The following is a 22,457-nucleotide window of genomic DNA, read 5'->3' on the forward strand; positions in this document are numbered from 1 at the left end:
AGTTTTAATGTAGTAAACTACAAAATACCAAAGCACATGTGTTGAAAACTGTATAATATATTATTGGGGTTCCTGGATAGTGTTCGACGTTTTGCAATTTCAAGGAAATTTTCTTTTTTTATACGTAGTAACATCAAAATAGGAGAAATAGTAGTGGCTTCGTGTACTGATTATTATAAGTACGTATTGTATACTATACAAGTGGTGTGCAAACAAACAGATAACATAAGAGCTATGGAAAATATTAATCGATATGTATAGATTAATAATACCATACACTTCACAGAAAATACTGGTGCACCCATTGCGTTATCACTCTTCGGTACTAAATTATTGTTACTACAAGAAACATCATTGATCGTAAAAGAATGCACAAAAAAACATCACTAATTGATTATAGATTTAATCGAATTAGATGTTATTTTGCCAAAGTCTACGTAGTACTTAAAATACGTTAAGTAGTGAAGTATAAATTTCACTACTTAATGGATTTTTATTATTTTGTTTAATTCCGCCACAATTAATTAAACAAAATAATATAAATGTATCAAGTAGTAACTCATAAACTAATACTCATCTTGAACAAGTGCTTTTTATTGTCCAAAGTAAATCCAACATAACTTGGAATTTAACTAGCAATTTCCATGATATGTCCAAACTTAAGTATTAAGAGCCACGCCTTAGTTTTTTTATACTAGGACAGCAGCATTTACAAATAAATTAATATATTATTACTTTACTTTTTATTTCTTTATTTTATTGTAAATAGAAAAGACACCTACAGATGTTTCATTGTTACCCGCTTTGACTTCAAGATTGATTAAAATCACAATATATAGGAATATTTACTTCACTATTTATTTCATTATTATAAATCTATACACAGCAATCATGGTAGTTATATTATTAACAAATTATTTAACAACCAGCCATAAGAGAACGTTACTGAATGAATGCTAGCGTCCTAGTCGCTAGATAGTTATTTAATTGTTACACTTAAATTTTATTACGCGACACGTTTCGTTTCACGGATGGGTGTGCGTGTTATTTTATCACTAAACCGTTCATGCTCGTCTATTATGAATGAAAAGGAATACGTCCCAGTGAAACTGCTCTCGCATAAACTTTACGATTACGTGCCTACTGGAGCGGTTTCTGCAATCAAGTTTCGTGTCCAAGCCGAAGAGAATTTTATCTCACGTTATAGAAGGTCTATTTATAAATAAACTAATATAGAGAGTATAAAATTAGAAACGCTTCAAAGGTAGCTTAGAGCTACCGGGGGGAAAGAACTTCAAACGCATTTAAAGTAGTTTTAGTGTTTGTTTGTATAATTATAGTAACGGATGTCTTAGATTCTAGGCTCCAGAAATGCTCTTCACACTTTTATTGTTTTAAGTTACGTGAATACAACTGTTTGCAGGTTGCCTCTATCACTATGTAATAAAAAATAAATATATGTTACAATAAATAAACAAATTCTTGATCGGAAAAAGTAACTTTACAAATCAAAGTAAAATAAAGCGTGTAGTAATGAAATATAAAAAAACTGCCCAACTGAACTAGTAAGCATCAACCTATTTAAATCCACTTATTGACAGATTTATTGCAATGCTTTCTTTTTTTTGTCTACAGGTCTTAGCGGTTCGAAAGCGGACCTGCAGCATCGGCGCGAGGTGTTCGGTTCAAACCTTATCCCGCCGAAACCTCCCAAAACCTTCTTGACGTTAGTATGGGAGGCACTGCAGGACGTAACACTGATCATCTTAGAGGTGGCCGCCGTCGTCTCCCTAGGTTTGAGTTTCTACAAGCCGTCCGATGACGCAAATGATCCTGGTAAGTTTTACTTGTAGTAAATGAATTATTCACTGCTCTCAAATCATATGTAGGACTTACGTGCCATCAAAGTATTAGAATAAATTACAATAGATTATTAAATTTGCATGAAAATACACGATCTTCTCAAAGTTTCGTGTATCAAACGTGTACTCTGAATTATTCAGAGCGAGCTTTTGATGTTTTTTCCGCAATTCGTGTGTGCAGCTCACGTCCAAAGATTAATGTCCAGCCAGCGGAACATCTGCGCTGTAATTCTGTAACCTTACCCGGACCAAATTTAGTCATGATGTACATGTATACAGGGAGTGAATTTGAGTTGATTATCCTGTTTTATAGTCTTGCAAACTGGTATCAAATACGTTAAAGATCTGAATGTAGTTTGTACTTTTAAACAAAGTTACTTCAATACAAGGTTAAATATGTTAGTATTATAGATTACGTGTAAACACCGAAATCTATTAAAATTTATACAAATAAAGTTTAATAATACCGATAACGGTAATTAAATATAAATTAAAGTAAGTGCAAGTGTTTATTTGAAGCCTATATGTCCCTTCGGTACGAGATTCCGATTGTTACCAATTATTAATTAGATATGTTTGGTCAGGGAAATTAATCATGTAGAGTAAGTACTCTCTCTAATAAATTTATCGATGGCCATCAAACTAAATACTCATCATTTCTCGTAGCCATCGCATAAAAGATTAATTATATATATTTTCTTTTTCAATAACAATTTGGAAGTATCTGACGATCCTGGTAAGAATATATAACATTAATGATATGATAAGGCTCGTCTACCACTAATGTACTCAAGTCATTGCCATTGATTTCAAGTATTAAAACCATATGAATACAATACAATTTGCAACTAAATCAATGAGGCAACGTCTTCTGTAGTATAAATGTTTTATATTTGTTTCGTTTGTGTAGTTCAGTTAGTATAGTTCATAGCTTCAAACATATTAATTAGCAGAATGTGTGACGTATCATTATGCAATGGATCAATGGAAACATGGTTATACGGCATGTTGTTGGTTTAGTTGCATACGAGCCTTGAGTACAGTTTACTCCGTCTCAGTAGTTAATGCACCCTGACCATCCACAAGTGTGTCCTTTGTAGGTCTGTCTTTCCTGTCTGCTTGTATGCTAGTCTTATCTATATGTTTTTTATAATCACCATTTGTTAAAATTGTGTAATCATTATAAATTCTATTAATTGTGTTACAATTTTGACAAATTTCATAGTCTTTGTTAATTAATGTCAGTCAGTATGTCAGTGTAACTGAAACGTCATTATATTATAGTTAACTAATATAATGTTATTATTTTGTTTATATGTGAGTAATTGGTACTGATTTAAATTATATAGCTATTTATAATGTGTAATCATATTGTTTGCATTTTCCTGTCTGTACCAATATTAATGAAAGGAATAATTGATACTATAAATATAACACATCTATTTAATTTTTAATAGTACTTAACCCGCATATGATAATATGAAATTTATAATAAAGTACTGGACTAAAAGCTAGTAACAAAAATAATTATGATAATTTTACCAATAGATTTTAGTCTGGTACTTTTTATAATTTTAATATTACGTTAGTTCACCTCATTCTAAATTATGAAAGAGTTTATTTTATATTTGTTATCCAATACTTAACATTTTCATTAAGAATACAATATATTTTACATTTAAAATAAGATTAAAGCGGGTGGGACTTTTTATCTCTATTTTATATCTGTGTTCCATTTGCCACCGGGAACACAGCCTTCACTAATTGATTAAGCTACCGCCTTCGTAGACTCCTTCATCTCGATCTTATCAATCCACGACGCCATGTGTTTATGACAGTAATTGAATGAGTGAACGATCCGCTTCAATTTTAGCAATCACAAAAATATGTTTTTCAAATTTCGAATCGACAATCAGCAGCTAATTTTCTTTGTCTGTTGTAATATTAGGTAAAATATCTGTGTGTATATTGTATTCAGGATTGAACTACAGTCCAATAGGTTCATAATGATTCAATGAACCGAACTTAATGTACTACGTATTAGACCGCATATAACGAATTACTATCCAAAGAAATTCTTGGATTAATTTGTATTATTGTGATTAGGATTTAAACTACTTATATAAGTGTATAAAATCTGGCATCGGGATGTATGACCAGTATAAACTCCTACAACTACGAAACAAAACTACTGAAATCTGGTTCAACTTAAATGTATATATTTATATATAGTTTTTAAATAAATTATTAAATTGCGCTATATTAATACTACACTATTCAGCTCTTTGCTTAATACATTGTTACATGTTCTTTCTCTGTGCCTATATACTTAAGGACTTGGTGTAGAAATATTATAGCTAAATCTATAATACTTTTCTTACTGAAAATAACAGTAGCATACAAAGATTGAAAAAAAAAATGAATACATTACTACTGCCACAATAGAAATGGCTAAGCAATGAGTATGTTTTATACTTATTAGACAGTTTTCAAGGATTTCTGAATTTTCAAAACGAAGGCGACAAAATGCATCTAAAGAATAACACCCACAAATATGATGATCATGTCGCTTAAATTCAATATCTGCTATTATCACCGAGTGTGCTGCCTGATATGGTGGCTTAATATCCTGTTGTCCCCTTCACACCCATTGCTATAACCGTTCACGACCGAGAGAGAACTATTGACGTCGTCCAGTATCAGGGTATTGAATTAATAATGACGACTAACTGGGTGCCCAATTAACTAATATATTTATCACACTGCAGAAACACCGGATCTACAGTCTTAATTGACCCTGAATATCTTTATGATCTCCTTGATTTCTTGATGTGGTTAAATTAGTACAATGTGAAATAATATTTCAATTGTACTTGGTTTAGTGTTAAGCTCACTGAGTGATTCATTTAGTGGCACACTTTAATATTTTAGAAGAAATGTTCCTTGTCCTATAGTACCCTGGCAATTCGCTTATTATTGTAACAAATTAGTTTTTATTTGTTTAATACCACCACCGCTATATGTATTGTTATGACACGTGTTTTACCTCTAAACCCATTAATATTAAGCAATAGACATCTGTTTTCTTTTTAATTTTTATTCAATTCATATTTTTAATGATTAACTGCGTGATAACTGCTGGTAGCAATACACTAATGGTGGTAGAATTAAACAAACAAACATTACATCAGTACTTGGTGTAATGGACTTCCTGATTAAAAAAATATTTGCTCCCAATACAACACTTACAGTGTTTCAAAATACGCAGTATGAGTATAGCAATTATGACATAATTCCTTGCGTAGAATTTGTGATGTTTTATTGTCCAGTTGTATGCAAAATTATATCGTATGTACATTAGAGTAAGTGTGGAATTGTATGTTTCAGCTCATCTGGACGAAGAGGAAGGCCACTATCAATGGATCGAGGGTCTGGCGATCTTAATTTCTGTCATAGTCGTCGTTATAGTTACAGCGTTCAACGATTACACGAAAGAGAGGCAATTCAGGTTTGTAAACGGACCATTACATTATATATCTACTATAGCACATTACAATCGACCTCATTTATAAATATGATTGCGTATTAGCTTTATATTTGGTCCCAGTATGTGGTAATCCAACTACCACTACAGAGAGAGAACGATTGCACAAGGTTGAAGCCAATTGGGAAGGCTTTAATCCAACAGTTGATAATGATACATGCTGAACTGATGATGAAAATAATTTAGCCAACTATCGTTATCATCATCTCATGATAAGGTTGTTATTGTATCTGGCTGAAGAAGAATTTGAATAAATTTCTATGAATAATTCAGATTCCTGCCACCAAGCGATTTGCTTTATAAGCTAGGTTCCGATGAAAAAGTTGAGATAATAGAGTGAAATTACAGGTTTCGATACCTTGTCATGGTAGGCCCTTTTTACTCAGTAATGGCAGAGTATCATATGATGTACATGTATGTAAAGTCACCTACATTTCTTTTATTAATTCAGGTATTTTTCTGTATTTCATATAAGTTATGTGTCTATAATAATTGGGAATAAAGAATTTATCTACCTATCTATCTATATTAGCGACAGTTACCACTTAGTGTTAAGCAGTATGGTAGTATTCGTTTACCAGATGTGGAGTGTGGAGTCGCCTGCATATATATGTACCTCAGTCTCACTTATTTCAGCCGCTAAGAAGCTTACATTGTAGCTTTCTGTAGTAAGTAGTGAAATTACAGGCTAAAAGTCATGATATCTTAGTGCTTTGGAATGCATGAATGGTATCACGTGTAACGTTATATCCGTAGTACGGTTCATGTGTATAGGAATCAGATGGGTTGTCAGCTTGTTTGCCATTAAATAACAAAATACACCCTCAGTGGACTAGCGGTATAGCACACCACTTTGCTTAGTTGCGGGTTCGATTCCTCGTACGGCACAAACATTTGTATTCATGAGTATGATTGTATGTATCAATCTGGGTGTTTTATAGTATATTACGTATGTATTTACAATAAAATATATCTATGTAATTATACCAATTGTTTAGTACCCATAACACTAGCTCTACTTGGACTAGATGACGTTGTGTGAATTATCCAGGGGTATTATTACAATTAAAATGAAGGTCTTCGATTTTTAAAATTTCTTGTTGCTGTTTTCAGAGGTCTTCAATCTCGGATAGAGGGCGAACACAAGTTCGCAGTAATCCGGGGGAGCGAGGTGAAACAGGTGGCGATCAGCGACATAGTCGTAGGCGATATCTGTCAAATCAAATATGGTGACTTGCTGCCCGCTGATGGACTTCTGCTACAGAGTAACGACCTAAAGGTAACTTACTTTGTTACTATTATCAACATATACTATAGCCGTTTTGTAAACTACCTCGAACTAGAGTACACAGTCTCAGTCCCAAGGCAGTCTAGTCTAACTTCATTGTTTGTAAACTAATGGGACAAATAGAATTGAATAGAAATAATCTTTATTAAAATAAACTTAATATAAGCACTTTTGAATAGTCACTTTTTTTTATTCTAGGACTACACCAAATATAATTATAAAACAAACACAAAATTTGAAGTGAAGTACAATACATTAATGAAAATCGCACCCAAATTGCTTAAGTCGTGTCTAAGATTTGTGCAAACAAACCGACAGAAAATCTTACAAACATTCTCTTCAATGCAGAGATTAAATCTTCATTGTCATTGCCTTGTCTTAATCACCATTGTGTGGGATCGGCGCAGTATATCATATTCATCTCTTATCTGATTATTTTTAATTTTAGTAGTTTGTATTATTCGCATAAAATCAAAATGTCTAAACATATAACGATTATATTTGTAAAATCTTTCAATCGCTATTTCTTTCAATTTCTAGCTTAGATAATTTACTGTTGTTTCTATAATTATACATTGTTTATGGTTTACCATCGACATTTCTATTCTATTCAGTAAACTGGCCTGAAATGTCGGTCTAGATCGTGGTCATTGTTATTTATCTACAACAGAAATCAAATGATAAAAAGCCTTGTGGTGACATTACTGTGTCAAAGTTTTATACGGCTGCCTACATTTTGATAAACGAATCAATAGAACTCATAGAGTGTGTGTTGATTGTTGAAAAGTGATATGAAATCCGTTCAGATCTTGCTAGCCGATTTCAAAAAAGTTCAATTGAATATTTCAGTGTTAGATTTAATTGTGAAGTGATTTTTTCACTAATTAGTTTCAGTCCTTTGACTGAACGCTCATTAAGAAATAAATACGAGCAAGTATTTCTCAAATCGGTGCAATAGTTCCAGAGTTCATGTTCCTCGTAACAAAATCCGCTCTTTCTCTCTCTCTCTCTCTCTCTCTCCTCTCTCGTCTCTCTCACTATTTTTTGTCTTACTCCGTAATATTACTATAGTAACAATTTTCTAAACAAAGTGCAATGTTAAAAAACGAATACCGTCAAACAGTTTTAATAATAGTTATCTTTACAAATATCGCGGTATCAGCTGTTAACAGGTAGCAATAATTTATATATTTACTTTTTATCAGATTTATTGATACAACGTGCGTCACAGGTATGTAGATATCGAAGATTACTGTAATCGGGTCGATATTCGCATATTGGGTAACATATATATATAATAATACAACACAGCTGTGTTTATGCCATCTGTATTTGAAGTTCAATGTTTTTCCTGCAATTTTTCTAACGACTTTTTTTATACTATAACTAATTGTGCCCGCGGTTTCACCCGCAGGAAATTTATAGCTTCTATATTATTCTTATGTATAAGCTATATTACTGTAAAGTTTCGTATTTTTTGCGTGAAAGTGTAACAAACATCCATCAATACTCACAAACTTTCGTGTTTATCATATTAATAAAATATCTCAGGACAATTTACACAGAGCCATCTAGGCCCAAGTTAATCAGAATTTGTGTTATGGGTATTAGACACCTAAAAATACATACATAATATAAATAGAAAACACAAAGAACGATACAAACAATCATACTCATGAATACAACTGTTTGTGCGAGGAATCGAACCCACGAACATCGGAAATAAGGCAGTGTACTGAACCCCTAAACCATTGAGACCGTCAAACAATATAGGCTATTTTTTCCTTAACTAACCTGTGTGAAATTATTGCTTTGTTAAAATATTATTTAGCACATCCCATTTTTAATCGTCTTCTCTCGGAATATTTTGTTATCAATTTTTGTATCATGAGAGAGTAAGTAATTGTAAAATTGACAGAAATATTTGTCAGGTAATTTCAAATTCACTTACAAGAAAATTTTATGGCAGCAAATTCAAACTCACGACCTTTAAGTGTCTAAATCGGATTGTAAACCACAGGTACATAATGCCCTTCGGAAGATGTAATCAGTCTAAGATTACTCTATTTGTGTTTACTTCCGCGTTAGTCCTATAATTGTTTTATTTCAAGATAGAAATCGCTTTATCTGACATTTCTTTACGTCAATACAATATTATGTCATACAACAAATAAATATAATATCCGATTACATTGTAAGTCGCTGATAATATAGCAGAATGCGGCATTTTTATCTATCACATTTGTTGTATCACTATTTGTGGAGACATGTTGTAAACATACGATATGTATGTTTGTATGTTCTGCCATTGTATGTATATTGCCAATGCCATTGCATAGTATCAGCTGATAGCAGTTGAGTTGTATTTTCAACTACATTAAAAAAAGAGGTACTCAATGCAATTACATAGTATCAGCTGATAGCAGTTGAGTTATATTATCAACTAGCTGTACTCGCGACATCGTCCGCGTGGAATTTAACAAAAAAGTTTATTAAAGAATTTTTCTAACATAAAAGTAGCCTAAGTTACTCCTTATTAAAAAAACATATCTATACGTTTTTTTATACATATATAATAAACATAGAAAATAACTATACCAATACAAACAATCATACAGATAAATACAAATGTTTGTAGCGTGCGAGGGATCCAACCCACGATCATTGGAAGTAAAGCGGCTATGTTAAATGACTCTAAAACTTTAGTTGAGTTTCTTACCAATTCTTCTCAACTGAGGGTCTGCTCTTCTAATGAGTGGTAGAGTCAAAATAATATTATGTGACAATTGAAATCTGTATATGTGATATATTATTAAGTTTATTTGAATAAAGATTATTTCTTTCTATTTTTAATTGAATATATAGTCAGAACTGGACTGTAGGGAAAAAAATAATAATACAAAAGTCTTAACATGCATAAGTGCATTAATTGTCCTATAGTAATTATTTTTAAGTTTGATTTTGAATTAGTTCACCCTTATTTCACAGTAAAGAGGTTGTTTTAATCAAAGGATGCTAAAGTAGCTGCTTGTTACAGATCGACGAGTCATCGCTGACGGGCGAGTCAGACCATGTCAAGAAGGGTGAATCTTTTGATCCCATGGTGCTATCTGGTACACACGTTATGGAAGGTAGATATTGTGTACGCCACAAAGTTCAATTTCACTTGCAAAGATGTGTGTATAAAAAAAATTACTTTATCACATGTTTTTAAAAACAATCTTACGTTGGTAAGGTCAACAAAAATAGATAAAAAGTATTAAAATAAAACTGACATCAGAATAGGCATTAACGATGGCAAATATCATATAGGATTAATATATTATGTACTGCTAATGCCCTCGACATCATCTGCGCTGTATTAGTATTGTGAGGAATTTGATAAATTTTAAATAGTGACATAATACGTATAATTAGAGTAAATCATAGGATCTTACCACGTTTTTTTATTTCGTTCCCGATAGTTCCGCCGGTTAGATCCCGTGATTTACTAAATTTATACCTATAAATAATGACCGGGTCAAATTTAAAACAGTATATAAGTGATGATATAAATGTAAATTATAAATTCCCTATATTATATTTCGTCCTTTAATTTCCTCTCATGTGAAGGAATATATTTATCTCCCACTTTTAGATATCATCCATTCTGATAGTTCTCTTCATATGTCATCTGTATCTACACCTACCCTACGCCTTCTATATAATGTCTTCATTTCTCCGAATAACGAGATAATCTATTACTTCACAAACTCAATTATTAATGACTAGTATCATTCTTCTATAATTTTCTGTGACCCCACACATTCATACTATTTGTACATAAACATGCATATGTAATATATTCTATCATTAAATACTATGTTAAATGTTCCAGGCTCTGGCAAAATGCTTGTGACAGCTGTGGGTGTGAATTCACAAGCTGGCATCATCTTCACGCTACTCGGTGCCGCTGTGGACAAGCAGGAGAAGGAAATTAAACAAATGAAGAAAGGTCAGTGCCTGTTATAATAACAATTGGTTGCGGTAGCAAGTTGTCCTCTTAGTTGGTGCTTTCTGATGATTTTGTAGTGTTGTGCCCGATCGTACACTGCGCGATTCGACAGCGACAGCGGGAGTGAAATAGTTTAGTTGCTTGCGTATTAGTGGACCCAATTTATAAAACAATATTGAAACGTGTGTAAAATCACCACAGATCCCTATAGTATATTGTGTTAACTGAAATTAAGTCCTATGTGCTTAGATATAGAATTCAAATTGTATTAAGATACACAACGCGAGTTGTGACGTTGTTCGCCAAATATCGTCGTTGTCATTGTCAAATTGAGTGATCGACTTGATATATATACTGCATAGTGTTGTTAGTTAAGTTGATTAAGTTCAATTATCGTGCCGACAAGATACCGGCACGATGTGTTTGTGGTTTGAACGCAATTACAAAGCTGTGTATAGCATGCAAGGTCCCAATTTGCTTGGCAACGGATTGTCGATAGAGGAACAATCGAGTGTGTATATCCCGTGTAGCTTTAATTCTTGCGATATTTTAATGCTTTTACGTTCGGCCTCATTAACATAAAGATGAGAGTAGATGAAAAGAATAAAGAACACAGCAGTTCTAATATACATACTTAAAAAAGGTAGGTATATTTTTGTAATACTTTTATATAAAAAAGTATTAACATGATAACACTAAATACAAATTGGAGAAGTAGAGGAAGAATGAGAATTCTAATCTAGCAGATTAGTGACAAACGTGCCTGACTTTATTTGTTCGTGTAGGAGATATTCAGTATACATTTATTGCATGTAAATACAGACCTACTTAAGAAATTTTCGTTTAAATTTTTTAATCTCAATTTCTAGATTCGAACCTGCAATACTCAAATAGCATAAGAAATATAGATTAAGTACTATTTGTAGTTCAAGCTACTGAAATAAATTGTGGAAACTAGTACGAGATTAATATTATTGGTACTACTCCAACTGGGATAATTTATGTGGGTGTACTAATTTAAACAACAACGAAATCAAGTACTTTTTTTTTTGTGTTAAATTTTAGTTTAAATGAGGTCTAACGAAACGATATCGTAATGGAGATGTTCCCTTAGAAACTGGTTTTGTTTGAATTGTAATGATTGTTGGTTTCGTTTGCCGACTGGCTGTTGCGCAGTGTGCGATGGGCTTTATGTTTAAAGTATGGTGGTAGTTATTGGCATACATTTGTGTTACGCATTATTTTTTAATAATAAGTATTTAAATTTTGTTTAAATGTGAATTATACGTATAAAATATAATAAAGATTTCGGTATACATTAAAAAGAAATTCCTCTTTTCAATATATATTTATGTCCTATTTTGATGGTTTTAGATGAAGTAAAGTGAAAGTATTCGTTCTGATTTATAAAACTTTAATTGTCTCTGTATTACCATCACATTCCCTTTGTTACCATCCGTAACTTAAGTAGTACAGATAATTTTAAACCACAGATAAAATTATATTATATTATACTACATTTCAAACCAAAACTCTAGCTTACTTCTAATAGAACAAATGCGTTACAAAATATTTCTTAAACAAATCGGTCTCGTGTCTTAGTGACTAATAAACGTCAAGTTATTTTTATATATATAGAATATATATACGTGATGATACCGTTACCGTATTTCGTTCTAATAATTCTACTATTATATAGAAACAAACATATAATGTAAGTACTCAGTGTATTATTTTCTCATAGACACAGTGTAATATGAACATGTATGCCATAAAATAATTAATCATCACATCAATAGCTTCAAAATCATCAGATCGAGCTTCCCTAATAGTGATATTTGCAAAATATAGTTTAGCATTGTCATAACACTCTGTTCATTTAGCCATAGAGAAAACCATAGACTTATAGAAAAGTCAACATGTAAAATAGTAGTGTAATATAAAATATTAAAATATAACTCTGAAGGTAACAGATCACGAATCACTTTTTACTTTTTATATTTAATCTGTAATCTTCATGGTTATATTATATTAAAAAAAAGTGTCCCATCTTTTTTTTCATACACTAAATGAGCATAGTGTAAGGTTTATGCTTTATTGCATATTTTAGTGTATCCACAGTGAAGTAAATCTCCTGTACGATCCACCCTTGTTCACCGCACTCCCTTGACATTTAAACATATTATATAATGGAAGAGATTCGATAAAAATTGTCTATTTCTACAATTATTTTTTTAATTCATAAAATATCTTATATCTTTGAATTTAAATGCAGTTAAACTATCATTTTTTTATCAATTTCTTCCACAATATGGGATTATTTTATTTATTGATGGTATTTTATGACGACCAAATATGTGTTTTGTAAGGTTATAGTTGCAAATTTATTACATATTGTAATTGTTTAATGTTGTCCGTACAGTGTGTTTGACTAATAGCCTGAGTTGTCTTGTGGGAAGCATGATGTTAATTTTGAATTATTATATTATTATTTCTATGTACCTACATCAATAAAACAAATAATCTCACCGATTTAAATCATAAACATGTTTTTTAAAAACAAACCCTTAAAAGCAACCATTGTAAATGCAATTTTAGATGCCGCATTCAAGCACTTGTGGCGAATAAATAAACGATATGAATATATTTAATGTCACAAATGCTTGAATGAGTTACGACATTAATTTCCATAGAGTTAGTGCCACCATAGTGTGATCCGTTCAATGACATCCAAATTTTTTTTCTCCACCCCCGACCCCGGCCTGCTGCACGCCCACACCCATGTCGCCGATGAAAATAAATAAATAAATATATATACTAAATAAAAACATACACATTGATACTGCATCGTGTAACTGTCGTGTTGACTGCATGATGTAAAAAAATGAACTCGTTGCCATAAATGTGTATGCTTGTATGATATATCATTGAATACACTCGCAACGGATATGGGAAATTGATGAAATTAGAAGCTAAAAAGCAGCAACGAAAAGGAACCCAACGCAAGAGTTTGTCCGGTAAGTAGTCCCTTTTGCTATGTCCCCGCTTATGAACACCCTGCGTACACTCAGGGCCAGAATATTATACAGGGTGTAATGAAAATAACGTAACAATCTGAAATCCAGCGGTGCTCTCAAAGCCTCGCAGTTAAACTATGAAATAATTTATTGCACATATGAAATTGATAAACAAGACCGTTCGATTTTAATGAAAGCTACAAAAAATTGTTTCATATTTCTACTAGTGGAAAATTATTCAGTTTAATGAATACTAGCCCTGGGTTTCGGATTGATATAGAACTGTTTCCATTACAACCTAAATACGTTTTATATACCGGATAACTGCTTACCGTACGGAACAAAATATGGCATAAAAATAATATGTAATTAAAAAGTACATGAAAGCAACATGCTTTATGTGTATATTTTTTAATTGATTTGTCTAAAGGTTATTTCATTATTTATACAGTATTTAGAATTAGTTTTTATTAGAATTATTAGAGAAATAAATATTTTTTGAGAATTGTACAAAATATACAGGTATATCAGTATAGATATGTTCACCATCCAGGTGGCTTACGTGCACATCTCCTGGATGGTGAACATTTTTTTATAGTATTTTCAGGATATATTCAAATATTTTTGTATTTATTGTAATTCTTGTTTGACTACGTATAGCATAAGGTATGCCCTAATTTTCTCCGAACTGGAAAAAAGTCAGCCTGTATATCGTTTTATTGGGTAATGTTGGTGCTTAAAATTGTAGCTTTGCTTTATTGTGGTGGGATTATGAATCTGTCCTTAAGTGTACGCCGAGCTCGTTGACTCAATAAAAAAAAACCTTTAACATATTATAGTCTTATTTTAGGGGTCATCCATATTTATATTACGTCGCACCTACGATTTGAATGAGACTGATGTTTAACACCCCTTGTTATAGTTGAGGAGTCGCAAATTAGTGTAAAAAAAAGGTAAAACCTAACAGGATTTCCCATCTCTGAAATATTGTAATAAGAAATTTAACTTCACTCTATATCGACCCCCCCCCCCCCCCTCTTCCTAACCCGTTTTATCCCCCATTTCTACGACGTAATTTGTGGATGGTCCCTTACCCGGTACAGTTATATAGTTGTTTATGATCTTTTGAAAAACAACACTTAGTATTGGATTTCTAACGTTAGTATTAATGGTAAAATTGACTAACACCATTCTCATACCATAGTTTGATGCATTTTAGATTTTTTTTATACATAGAATCCAATCGTATCATTGTAGATTAATCTAAGTACTTTATATTTATTTCATTTGAAATAATACGAAAATAGCCGAGTAATAATATTTACTAAAAATCTTATTGTAATTATATATTTATATTCTAAATTCACAGTATTGTTTTAAAATACTTACGCACCTCTATACCTACTTGTTATATAATTTTTAATATTATAATAAATTTGTCCGGAAGTGTAATAATTTTGACTATACATAAATATTGTTTGGTATGGAAAGAAGTTTCATTAAATTAGTAAAAGTGTATTTCAATATGAATTAAATGTTGTTTATTGACACATAATTTTGAATATTATATATATATATTTTTTTTTTTATTTAAAGTATATATATCAATTTTATTTGTTAAAACATTCGTTGTAAAACTTTTTTTGGGTTTTTTTATCAAAAAATTAATAGTATACAGTTTAACCTACATACAACAATACTGTATAAAAGAACATACATTTAATTCAATAGCAATAAATATCCAATATTACTTTTAATTCAAAGAGAATTCAAGATTTTTTACTTATAACCGCCAATATAAAAGATTCGGAACCCGTACCAAGCAATATATACGTGTTAACAATCCATTGACGCGTACATTGGTGGTGTAGGTGACGAGGACGCAACACTGCCAGCGTCGGGCAACAGCCACGGCGCAAACCACGCGCGTCCTGACGATAACCACGTGCCCGCCCCGCCGGCTGACAAGCCCGCCGCCGAGACGGGACACAAGAAAGAGAAGTCGGTACTGCAGGCCAAGCTCACCAAGTTAGCTATACAGGTACGGTCGCCAATCTGCCAGCCAGTCACTCTATCCTGACCCCGATCGCTGCCCGAGGCACATTCTTATTAATCCCGACAACCTCATAACGACAGCAAACCTTCCAACGACACCGTCCTCGCCGACGAAGACGACGACCTCAACCACACCATACCGCGCAACCAACGACCTTTCCAAGCTTCTTAGGAGCAATGGTAGACCATCGTTCCTAAGAATTCTTGTCCCCGACGGGTCTAGTACAATAAGTACTATACTATATCGACTCCAGAAATGTTTCTATAATGTATTTATAAAAATATATATATTCGCAGTGGCATAATTACTAAATCAGTCTAAATTTTGAATACTTCAATCTTACCAGTTCGTGGATTTCCTGATTATTTGTCAATCAAGATCTCGATACTAATACTAATATTTTAAAGAGAGAACTGATTTTGTTTAAGTAATTATAACAGTTGCCTACTACCCACAAGCTCTGCTCAGCTTGAGACTAAATGATGTTGTGTGAATTGTCCAGGGTTATTATTATTATTTATTATATTCAACAGATCGGATACGCCGGTTCCACTATCGCCGTTCTCACTGTCATCATCCTGGTCATCCAATTCTGCGTGCATACCTTCGTCACTCAAGGAAAGAAATGGAGCGCAGTATACGTTAATAATCTCGTCAAACATCTTATCATTGGTGTCACCGTGTTGGTGGTCGCCGTACCTGAAGGTCTACCTCTTGCTGTCACACTCTCTCTGGCTTACTCCGTTAAGGTGAGAATGAGATACATATAGTTTAATTAATGTGTCTATCGTGTAAGAAACATTATACACAAAAGTAGAGAGAAGGGATAATGTATCCAATGCAGTTTTCGACTTTACTTATATTATTTGTATAATAGCATATAAAAAATTATATTATAGCTTAGTTATTATAAAGGCTGTTGTCCCATTAATTTAAGTTAACTGTTCTTTATTTTTGTTACTTAATATAGGCGCAATGGGGTGTCATAGTCACATTTGCTGCCTTTACACGACATTTTCGTTCATGCGTAACCAGGAGTGCGCCCGATTTAACGAAGTAAAATCGGTTGTATCTGTTTTTGCGTACACTTTTTCGCGCGTGTCACCCGTGTATTCATTTTTTTATTTTGCTGTTATTCTCCCATATACACATTTAAAATTCATAAATTAACATTAAATCTGTATTTAAGTATTTGTTTCATGGTCAGATGGGCGCCATTTTTCAGAGATATTATTATATTAATATAATTACGCGCGAAAGTACGCACGATTGTAGTACGTGGGATTGTGCGAATGGCGCGCTCTCTCTTTCATGTTCTCTTTGTACATTTACATGCACACTCTTTCCCGCGTGCGAAAGAGCGTACGTGTAAAAAAAACAAAAATATTAAATCAAAGTCCAGTACTTATTAAGTGTACATTGTTACAGAAAATGATGAAAGACAATAATCTGGTGCGGCATTTGGACGCGTGCGAGACGATGGGCAACGCAACCGCGATCTGTTCAGACAAAACGGGCACACTCACCACCAATCGGATGACGGTCGTACAATCATACATATGCGAGAAGTTGTGCAAAGTGACACCCAACTTTAGAGATATACCCTCGGAAGTTGGCGAGACGCTCGTCGAGGGTATATCGGTCAATAGTGCGTTCACCTCCAGGATTATGGTGAGTTTTTTTGTTGTTTTAACAAACAATAATGATAATAATAAATCTGTCATATTAAACACACGCTGTATAGTCTGAAACACATTACATCGCAATGATTAATTAGAGAAAACTATTGTATACTTGACATAAGCCCGTGTACAGTAGTAAATCAGTTAATACCAAGAAATAACGGCCTCAGTGGCTCGGAAGACGACTCAAGCAGTTTAGCAATAATAATGCTTTATCAGCAAAAAAAATATCCTGAATGAATGTCATTTTGCGTATTAATATTCCTTCCCTACCGTCCAGTTCAGTATACTAATTCAATTGAAACTGGCTAGAAACAAAATTGTTTTTTTTTAAATAGCCTGTTGCTGTACCTTTTGTCCTAAGATATATATTAACTACGCAAATCTTTAATAACCTTATCTCCGCAGCCATCTCAAGACCCTACCGGTCCCCCAATGCAAGTCGGCAACAAGACGGAATGCGCGCTACTCGGGTTCGTGATCGCGTTGGGCCAGAGTTACGATGGTGTCCGGGAGCGACACCCTGAGGAGTCCTTCACCAGGGTCTACACCTTCAACAGCGTCAGGAAGAGCATGTCCACCGTCATCCCGTACAAAGGCGGCTACCGGCTCTATACCAAGGGGGCTTCCGAAATTGTCCTGAAGAAGTAAGTACAGTGAAGTTTACAATCTTTCTTCTAATATATAAAACTCTCGTGTTTATTATTATACCGATTATTATGAAATTTTAGATGTATACTCGGTAGGTCTGAGTATAGGTTATCTATTTTTATACCCGTAGTGATAAGGTTCGCCCACACAAAAATTTTCTTTTTTAGATAGTTTTGCATTCCAGTCACCTAAAAAAAATACAGATACATACATACGTACATACATACATATGCATATGAAAATACACTCCTTATATTATGGTCTATTTAAATACATTTTTTTTCTTTTTTTATGTAGGTGTCAATTTCTTTACCATCCCAGGCACAAAAAAAATATCCTGTACTAAAATATATAGTCTATTTTTTTTATTAACCTAACTATTACAAACCGTGTAATGTGTACCTAACTGTACAGATGTGCATTCATCTATGGTCACGAGGGTCGGCTAGAGAAGTTCACCCGCGACATGCAAGACCGACTGGTGCGGCAAGTAATCGAACCTATGGCCTGCGACGGACTCCGAACCATCTCGGTGGCGTTCAGAGACTTCGTGCCGGGGAAGGCTGAAATCAACCAGGTCAGTTTATGTTTTTATTTGTGTTTTAAATATAACAGTGAAATTGTTTATCGAAATCGGCTTAATTTTAAGTACATCTTAATTTATCGAGAAACGCGGAGCGATCTTAGAGATCAGATGTGCACTCTTTGTAATGATACTCCGCCGAACGGCTTGACCGATCGAGACCAAAATTTCATTGAACGTCGACCTTCGGGCCTTCATCGTTTACCATTCAAATAAATTCCGATCGGTAAAAGTTTAATTTTTAAGAATAAATACGCTCCACTCAACGTGTGACTGAGTGTATAAACAACACACCAGAAACAAAGTTAGTATTAGTATAAACTCAGGTATAATAGGTATGTATATAATATAATCAGAAAACTAAAGTCTTAATGTTGTTATACAGGTGCACATAGACCAAGAGCCAAATTGGGACGACGAAGACAACATTGTGAACAATCTGACCTGTCTCTGCGTAGTTGGAATTGAAGATCCTGTCAGGCCAGAGGTACGAAACTGTTTATTATTATAATCTATTCTTTTATTGTTATGGAAATTGAAATTGAGACCAACTTTTGGTTTATATTTACAAAGTTCTCGTATTTGATCTGCCCAATAATAACAAAGATATATATGAATTTATTATTATAATCATGAATCTTAAGATTTTTATATTTGTTGTAATTCTACTCTCGTGGCAAAAAGTTGAGAACCCCTTCAATGAATGGTTATATTTATATGATGCAGATTATGAATCTAACACTAATGAGTTCATATAAATATAGCCAGCGAACGGTACGCGGCTCAAGTATTTCAGTCACCGCGGTAATTGACATATTTCTGACTACTCCAACAGAGGTAACAGTCATTACGTTGTGTTTTATTTTTTTAATATTATCCTTAAGGTGCCGGAAGCCATCCGCAAGTGCCAAAAAGCGGGTATCACAGTCCGTATGGTCACTGGTGACAACGTGAACACGGCGCGGTCCATCGCTGTCAAGTGCGGTATACTCAAGCCTACCGATGACTTCCTCATACTCGAAGGGAAAGAGTTCAACAGGCGGATTAGGGATAGCAACGGCGAGGTATGCTATTTTTTTATCCCTAACTAATCTCAAATAGACATATTAAAATGTTAGGACACTTGTTACGGCACGATGAATTTATGACAATTAATAGCTGTGCAGCTTAAAGCTGTAACAGTGCAGTTTCACCTGCGTGAAATTTATAGCCTGTGTTATTCTGATGTATAAGCTGCGTTATTGTAAAGTTTCATTCAAATCAATTCAGTAGTTTTTGCGTGAAAAAGTAACAAACATCTGTCCATCCTCTCTGTTTTCACCCAATGGATAGCTGGTAGAGAATTCCATATGGCATTAAGCTCGTCAATTGTACATACATTTCAAATATTTCAATATAAATAAATATTTGCAGGTCCAACAACATCTACTTGATAAGGTGTGGCCCAAGTTACGTGTGTTAGCGCGTTCCTCACCAACAGACAAATACACACTAGTTAAGGGCATGATAGAATCGAAGGCGTTCGACACGCGTGAAGTGGTCGCTGTCACCGGCGACGGGACCAACGACGGGCCGGCGCTGAAGAAGGCCGACGTCGGATTTGCTATGGTGAGTAACGTACTTTAACTCTGGACATTTCACACAGCGCCACTAGTCCCAAGCGAAGCAAACCTTGTGGTATAGGTACTAGACAACTGATATAAATACGTAGATCATTTTTTGTTAATACATTCATAATATAATACCGGAAACACCCAGACTGTTAAAAATGTTGGGAATGAGTACAATAATGTGCGAAGAATCGAACGACCATCGGAAAGTAAAACGATGTGCTTATATCAGCTTGATTGCATTTCCAATTACATAAAAATTAGATCTTGCAGTGAATTTACAGCATTCAGAAGTGTGACACCTTTGCAGTCAAGAAGATAACACATGATGTTTACCATAAGGGTCATAATATGATGATCATGATTGAATTTTACTATTTTTTGTCACCACTCTTTCACTGTGATGGCGCGAATGTTTCAAGTCCCTTCAATTTCTTGTTATATCTTTTTCCACCAATTTTTATTTTCTAAAAACACGTTTATGATTTTTAAGTACATTTACATGCACATTCTCCTGTGTAAAGGCAGCTAATATTAATACAGTAAATAAATATAAAATAATAACAGTATATAATGATGTGTTCCAGGGTATCGCCGGCACGGACGTAGCGAAGGAAGCTTCCGACATTATCCTAACGGATGACAATTTCTCGTCGATCGTAAAGGCTGTAATGTGGGGTCGGAACGTGTATGACTCGATCGCAAAGTTCCTCCAGTTCCAATTGACTGTCAACGTGGTTGCCGTCATCGTCGCCTTCATCGGTGCGTGCGCGATACAGGACAGTCCGCTCAAGGTGCGTACGCGTAGGGTTCATCTCACTCGGACATCTCTTAACTCGCGGATCTGTATTTGTTTTGCTATTATTATTCATATTTCTGTCCTTAAATACTAACAACACTGTTAAACTGTTTCAATCTCAAATAAAGAAATAACTACTGTGGCTGTTTTAAATATGAGTTTACAACATAACGTTCGTCTATATATACAGTCATGGTCTATTCCACAATATACAAGCTATAAGATAAACATTTTAGTTATGGGAATAACCTGGTACAGTTACGTCAAAAGAAAATTAACGATTAGGTTATAGAAGAGTATGATATATATATACAAACCAAATAAAATTAATAGCCTCTGTTAATACTAATAAAATTAGAATATCGTCAAGAATTTTTTTTACTACATGCATATTTTTTACAATATAAACATAATCATTTTAAGTATTAATGTGTTTTGTATTCGGAGTTTCGGATTTTTTTTATCTTAACCAATATGCTACATAGTTGATAGTTAATTATACAAAATTTATTACTTACTTATTGACTCATCATGTCCGCTATATTTATTTTACTGTTCTTATTGATTCTATAGTTGTTCTAGAATTTCAAACGTCATATTTAGTACACATTATTATCATCGATGAAGGTAAAGATCATAGAATTATTCATGTTAAGACCCGATTTACAGTATTAATAATAGACCAAGAAGTCACAAATCTAAAGACATTCATTTAGACAACATTAGAATTGATCAAGCAGCTTGCTTAACTGTAACGTCAAAAAATCGAACACAAAAACTATTATTCTACCCCAATTAATGCTCACGTCACCACCAGGCGGTGCAAATGTTATGGGTGAATCTGATCATGGACACGCTAGCGTCTCTCGCCCTCGCCACCGAAATGCCAACACCAGATCTGCTCCAACGGAAGCCATACGGCCGGACCAAAGCTCTAATCAGTCGCACCATGATGAAGAACATCCTCGGACAGGCCATATACCAGTTGTTTATAATATTCGCGCTGCTGTTTGTTGGTGAGTAACTGTTTCACTATATATTTTAATGATAAGAGGCGTGTACTATAATGTTTTTTTAGTATTTACCTGATTCCTACACTAGGCCTGTCCTGTAGGGGCCAGAAAACAATGTAATTGAATATACTATATGAGCGATCACACTTTTAAAGTTTATATTTAAATAATACATACTAAACAACTCTTAGATATGCTTAAATATATTTCTTAAATAATAAAAATAAAACACTTATTCATTCAAGTAAATATTGGTAGTATGTAAAAATGAACCAACCTTTTGAAGGTGAGGAAATGGTGCAAAACTTGTCGTTTTTGAACCGCCAAAGTAATAATCCTTGAACAATTTACACAGCGC

General features: G+C 33.6%; 1 protein-coding gene across 5 annotated transcripts in view; it reads left to right on the plus strand.

Moving 5' to 3' along the window:
* Window positions 1-22,457, plus strand: part of LOC131851981 (plasma membrane calcium-transporting ATPase 3) — a 96,603-nt gene that overhangs the window by 55,625 nt on the left and 18,521 nt on the right. For 3 of the 5 annotated variants that reach the window (XM_059202545.1, XM_059202568.1, XM_059202560.1), the window contains exons 4-19: window positions 1,636-1,836; window positions 5,250-5,370; window positions 6,520-6,685; window positions 9,732-9,825; window positions 10,572-10,688; window positions 13,658-13,705; window positions 15,577-15,746; window positions 16,295-16,510; window positions 17,190-17,432; window positions 17,852-18,090; window positions 18,509-18,671; window positions 19,063-19,164; window positions 19,562-19,741; window positions 20,091-20,285; window positions 20,875-21,081; window positions 21,904-22,102. In XM_059202545.1, coding sequence (XP_059058528.1) covers window positions 1,636-1,836; window positions 5,250-5,370; window positions 6,520-6,685; window positions 9,732-9,825; window positions 10,572-10,688; window positions 13,658-13,705; window positions 15,577-15,746; window positions 16,295-16,510; window positions 17,190-17,432; window positions 17,852-18,090; window positions 18,509-18,671; window positions 19,063-19,164; window positions 19,562-19,741; window positions 20,091-20,285; window positions 20,875-21,081; window positions 21,904-22,102 — 2,661 coding nt within the window. The remainder of the gene's footprint in view (window positions 1-1,635; window positions 1,837-5,249; window positions 5,371-6,519; window positions 6,686-9,731; window positions 9,826-10,571; window positions 10,689-13,657; window positions 13,706-15,576; window positions 15,747-16,294; window positions 16,511-17,189; window positions 17,433-17,851; window positions 18,091-18,508; window positions 18,672-19,062; window positions 19,165-19,561; window positions 19,742-20,090; window positions 20,286-20,874; window positions 21,082-21,903; window positions 22,103-22,457) is intronic. The other 2 variants (XM_059202551.1, XM_059202575.1) reach the window with 1 other exon arrangement.

This window comes from Achroia grisella, unplaced genomic scaffold (assembly GCF_030625045.1).
Source record: "Achroia grisella isolate CSIRO2021 unplaced genomic scaffold, CSIRO_AGI_Agris_v1 utg1174, whole genome shotgun sequence".
Classification (NCBI taxonomy): domain Eukaryota; kingdom Metazoa; phylum Arthropoda; class Insecta; order Lepidoptera; family Pyralidae; genus Achroia; species Achroia grisella.